The sequence below is a fragment of the Sphaeroforma arctica genome, assembly GCF_001186125.1.
Source record: "Sphaeroforma arctica JP610 unplaced genomic scaffold supercont1.1781, whole genome shotgun sequence".
In the NCBI taxonomy this organism is placed as follows: domain Eukaryota; class Ichthyosporea; order Ichthyophonida; genus Sphaeroforma; species Sphaeroforma arctica.
In genome coordinates, this window is record NW_014038777.1 from 5,573 (window position 1) to 11,326 (window position 5,754).

Sequence of the window (5,754 nt, forward strand, 5' to 3'; positions counted from 1 at the left end):
ATAAACATACATATCATCGCCAACTGATAAAACGTAATTTTTTTAAAAAATACAAACGTCGACAAATTGTTTTTATTAATATAACAATATATTTTATTGTGGAACGTAAATATAATATAATATTGCTGAGGGCTTAAATTTTAATATGATTTTTTTTCTCACAATTTTTCTATTCTGTATGTACTTATTGTACTTTTATTTTTGTATTTTTTTATAAAGCTATACCAAATATTCTAATAAAAAATTTACAAAATACAAAAAAAATAAATATATATATATCACACAAAATAATAAAAATATTAACAACTGACAAGTGTGTGGACAAGTATCAAGTATGCACGCCCCTGTTCTGTCACTAACTCACTATACACCGTCAGCGTCAGTGCCGTACCTATTACTATATTTTATCCTTGTACTTATATCGTCTGCGCATGCTTCATCTTAGTGCACGAGACCATAATTCTACACAAAGTGAACGCGGAAAGATTTGATAGAAAAATGATATTGAAACATGACCACTCTATGAAAGTTAATATAGCTATTCGTTTCTGAACATGACAAATCATTCCGTTGGCGTAGGTGGAGCTGTCTAAAGCAAAATAAGTCACTAGCAAAAGGATAAGATAGGGTTTAAAACGCGCATAGCGAATAAATGATGAGGAGTTTTGAGCTGGAAAGAACTATTACAAAAAAAAATGTGGGTGCATGTATAAAATCGAGTCATCTGCTTGTCACCAGCTTCCGAATATATTATATACAGAAAATCTTTAATCTAATATGGGTAAAGATTCGAGATCATCTCTTACAGACTACATTCTTATCCCCTGGTTGATACTGACGATCGCGTGTTTTATACGAGATCAGCTCGTGGAGATCTCATTTCAAATAGCGCTAAGTTAAATAATCACATAGATTTTGAATATATCAGTCTAAGACTGCATACGGCGAGTGATTATACACTGACAGGAGGGATCGGCAACGTTGGGTTTGTTCCATCGTATAACCAAACCGGGCAGGTGGCTTCATGACGACTGCAGCTCGGTTGTCTGGAGTCGGTGTGGATTGTATAGCGCAGTACTATTTAATATGTAATGACTACCATGAAATCATGTGTTAATGATGTAGAAATTGTATTCCCCAATTCAATTTAAACGTCGACTGTTGTACTCCGCAATGACGGTCGGATGCAACTTGCAATGCATTTCCTTGGATTGACGCGAACCAGCTCACATTACGATCCACCTTGAATAATGATGCTAACTATCAACATTCTATGAGCTCGTCAGTCCAAACTATGACCAAATTTTGTAACGATTCTCGATCATGGCAGGCCCGCGTACCGCACACGACTGAATTGAACTTCTTATCGGTTAAAAACTTAGTAGTTGCTCAGCGGAACTCGAGATAATCAAACGATACTATGGATTGCACTGCGAGTTGCAATTGATGGTATAACCGGCGCAATACGAAGATGTCAGCATTCTCTCGCCTGCGTTCCTGTGCGACTTGTACTCGCTCACTTGACTGCGGTTGAGTGGATTCCCGCTCTCTACACGCCACTTCTAAATGAGACACGGGGCAGGATGTACTACCTCGCATTCTACCGGCCTCAATATTAGACAAACTGGCCCTTTGATTTGCATTCTTAAAAGCCCATTCCAGGGTTTGATGGGACGAACTTGAAATTGTACTATTTGCATATGAACTGGTGCCAATATCCTGTGTGCGGCCATGGCTCACTCTCGTAGAATATAGTTCAAACATTGCGTTAATACTTGTATCACTATTGCCTGAAAACAATTAATTTGATTGTGTCAATATCGTTGTTCCCGCAATATATATATATATACATATATATATATTTATATATATTTATATATAATATATATAATATATATACAAATATATATATATACAAACATGTTAGAACATTACGGGTTATATATGGAATATATATCCACGTACAATCATATAAGAATATTACGGGTTATATATGAAATCGAGTTGCATATATTTGCCACTGTAATAGTTTTAACTAAAATCTAAGGTGTAATTTTATGTTGCTAGGCGCATATATATGCCACTGAAATTGTTTCAGCTTAAATCTAATATTTCTGTTTATTTTTGTTATTTTTAGAAAGCTATGTTATTTTGCGAGAAACATTTTGCCCTTTGAAGGGGTGCGGTACGAGCCCTCGGTAAGCGCAAAGTTAGTTGAGTTCAGGGACTTTCGCGTGGGTATCCGTATGTATATTGTTCGTTCTTTGATTTGCATACCTCCGGCAATCGACCATACAATGCCATATTAAACATATGACAAAATAAACACTTGACAAAATGAACAATAGTTTACCCATTGAGAAGTGCTTGTCATCATACACAGGCTGCATCAATCTGAGCAAACGTAACTATTAACACACCACAACTGGCGAGGAGACGAGCAACGTGTATAGGACTGGACAGAGACCCACTTCAGTATCACAAACACAACACCTAGCACGTGCAGAAGCAGTTGACACTCATAGCGGTTCTATTTGATAACCACCAGTGGCAAGCCAGTTTGCGCAACAAACTGTCCCAACAAGCAGACATAGTAATACCTATGCTAGCCCACGGTCCTCACACACCTCGTCAAGGTGCACCGGCATGCACCTGTTTAGATAATGAGGGCTTCCCAGGTGCAATCTGCAGCACAACGCAGTTCCGAGTACATCCATCAAGTGTGTTTAACTTACTGAAACTTATTCCGTGGTGTGTTTTGGAGATCAATTCCTTACTAGAGTGGCAATCGCAATAGGTTTCAATACTAGCACTTAAGTAGGGCAAACAGTTGACCTACACTTAAACAGCATCGAACGCAACAAATAAAGTACTATGTGTATCTACGAGCTTAAGTGATCACAGACGCTGTATCCAAAGACGCACTTATCCCCACACCGCAACACTCTCTTGCCCATTCCCAGCTAACAATTGATTCAAACGCTTGAAGGACTATCCCAATATTTATATACCCTTCACAATATTATCATGTAAGCACGCATGTGCTCATAAGAATGTGTTCATACTGATGTTGTACATATATACAACACATGCTATTCACACCTACCAATTAATTTCTACGCTTGAATGACTATCGTATCATTTATCTATATTTACCAATACTATCAAGCAAACACGCATGCACTCACACCCATGTGCTCATACATACTTACATACACTCCTAACCCCACTACTTCGCTATCTCCTCCGTCTACCTTTCCCCGTATCTTTGGCATCCTTATCCCGCTCACCCGTGTGTGCGTGAGCCTGCTGTGACTTGACAATCCTAAACCACATATCATGCATCAACCTCCACCGCAACTCCGGCGGCAGGGCTCGCATGATCACCACCGGAACCAAGAACAAGTTGCGCATGGCCAGCCCTACTAAGGCCGGGAATCTCAGCGTCAAGGCTAGAGGTAGTACTATACCCGTGATCAATGCCTTATACTCCTTAGTAAACTGCCAGGCCGGCCCAAAGTCCTTGTTCTCCCGGATGGATACCAGCGCGTCTTCTCCTTCCTCTCTCACTTTGGCCAGATAGTCTTTGATCTCTGAGAACCCTAAGTCTTTCCACACACTCTTGAAGATCTCCTCTGCATCGACCCCATTTACCGTCCAGGCCTGACGCTGCTGCTGCTGTGCATACTGCTGTTGGGTATTGGTATTGAAGCCCTGGCTGCGTGTGAATGGAGACGCTCGATGTGCATCATACGCATTCCTGCTAGATTTATCCTTGAGCACGGTATAGGCCTCTGACACCTCCTTGAACTTCTTAGCCGCAATCGGATCGTTTGGGCACATGTCTGGGTGCACCTTCTTGGCCTGTTCAAAGTAGGCGGATTTGATCTCCATCGCGGTGGCTGACTTAGACACACCCAGGATTTGGTAGTAGTCTTTGTCTGTGCTGGAGCCGTAGTGACTCACACGAGGTGTGATGTTAATGTACCTACTGGCCAGGTGTGCGCTTGTGTTTTCTGCGAGTAATGCTCGCCTAACTTGTGTGCTTGGGTTTTTAGCCAGCGCTATTCTACTTACTTGTGTGCATGAGGGTACGTGCGCATGTGATTGCGCATGCGAGTGTAGTGCTCTATTTCCGTGTGGGTGGTGTGGTAGATGCATAGGGGATTGCGTATGCGAGAATCCTGATGGTCTAACGACCGAAGTTGACAAACGGCTACTCAAACGCCAAGGAGTGCTAACACATCGAAGCCCTGGATATCCTGTAGCATACGTTGTAAACGTTGCTGTATGCGTATGCGGATTAGATGTCAGTGTTGTTGCATGTCTAGATGTGGCAGTATACGTTCGACTAGAAGCACGTTTTGTGGTACGCAGCATCTGTGTGGCAATTCGCTGCACACTACCGGTACTTTCTCTCAGGAATATGAATTCACTCATAGTTACTACTTGGGGGTGTATAACTAAATGGCCATGCTAAAATTAGGGTATCTGCCTTTAGTCAATCACAGTCATGCCTTACAGCCATACAATACGCTCCTTCCTGAAAAAAATCTTGAGCTATATGTATACCAAACTCGATTATACTTGTAACTTGGCTGTGTGTACGCTCCCACCCTTATAAAGATGCTTTCGTCAGCCGTTGTAACGTGTGTGTGTTGTCCGTTAGTAGAGAGGTGTATCTGAACCATGGACCCCACTTATGTTTGTTCACCATTATTTATTTATTAACCGCTATATATTTCTCTGATGATTCATAGGCCAAATCAGTTTATTTGTTTTCACTGGGGTAAACTTGGGCTAAAACTTGGTTGCACTTCTGGCGCGTGTTATTTAGCACCGCCTAATTTGACCTCTTTTCGTATATTTCTAAACGTACATCACAGTAGGATGATCAGTGTGTATTAAACTAACGTACATGTATACATATATCTATATATATATAAATACTATACATTTATAATGTTGTGAAGTATCGGCAACATCAAAACATCGATGGACATCAAGTTCTGACTGAACATACGGGTTCGAATATAGCTACCCGACACTCTTTGAACACAACTCAAATTACACAGTGGCACGTCATAGCAGTTTATTGTGAAGTGCTGGCCATTTGCCGACGAATAAGCATACAACCGAGCAACCTTCTTAAGAGCAAACACATTCTTATTGAAGCTCCGCAAGTTTTGACAATATGGCGACGATTCTGGATGTGGTACATCACCACGAGACAGAGTTCACTGCCTGGCTGCAGACTACACTGACGCCAATGTAAGTGGTGATTGTGCTTTGGTATTGGTTGTTTAACATCAAGAGTTGGACTTAATTTCTGTAGGAGTTGTTAATTGACATATGCCGTACACAAAAGTGTGCGGAGAACGACCTGATGTTCTTGTATGTACCTCTGTATTACAATATATTATGCACACGTCACCGTTGTATGTGTGAGGCACCGCCCACGAAAGCGTGGAGAGAACATTATGTTTGCTGGTAGATATCACTTTAACAGGCCATGTACATGTCATCGGTCTATAAAGGTATACAATTGGCTTATGCACATTTATAGTTGCAGACACAAGAATGTGTGATATGAAGATCGCTTCTTCATACCTCTATTAACGTGTGGCTGTATCATGACTCATTCACGGTGTATATGAACTTATTTGATATATATAAATATGCATCATGTATACTTATACATATATATATATATGTATGTCTGTATGTCTGTATGTCTGTATGTATATTATATAT

The 5,754-nt window shown here is 40.6% G+C and overlaps 1 protein-coding gene across 1 annotated transcript; it reads right to left on the bottom strand.

Annotated features, from left to right (window-relative positions):
- Positions 1-2,995: 2,995 nt before the first annotated feature.
- Positions 2,996-4,553, bottom strand: SARC_11607 (hypothetical protein). Its single transcript, XM_014294303.1, has one exon. The coding sequence runs from the start codon at positions 4,438-4,440 to the stop codon at positions 3,238-3,240; it is 1,203 nt and encodes a 400-aa protein (XP_014149778.1). The 5' UTR covers positions 4,441-4,553; the 3' UTR covers positions 2,996-3,237.
- Between the last annotated feature and the right edge of the window lie 1,201 nt (positions 4,554-5,754).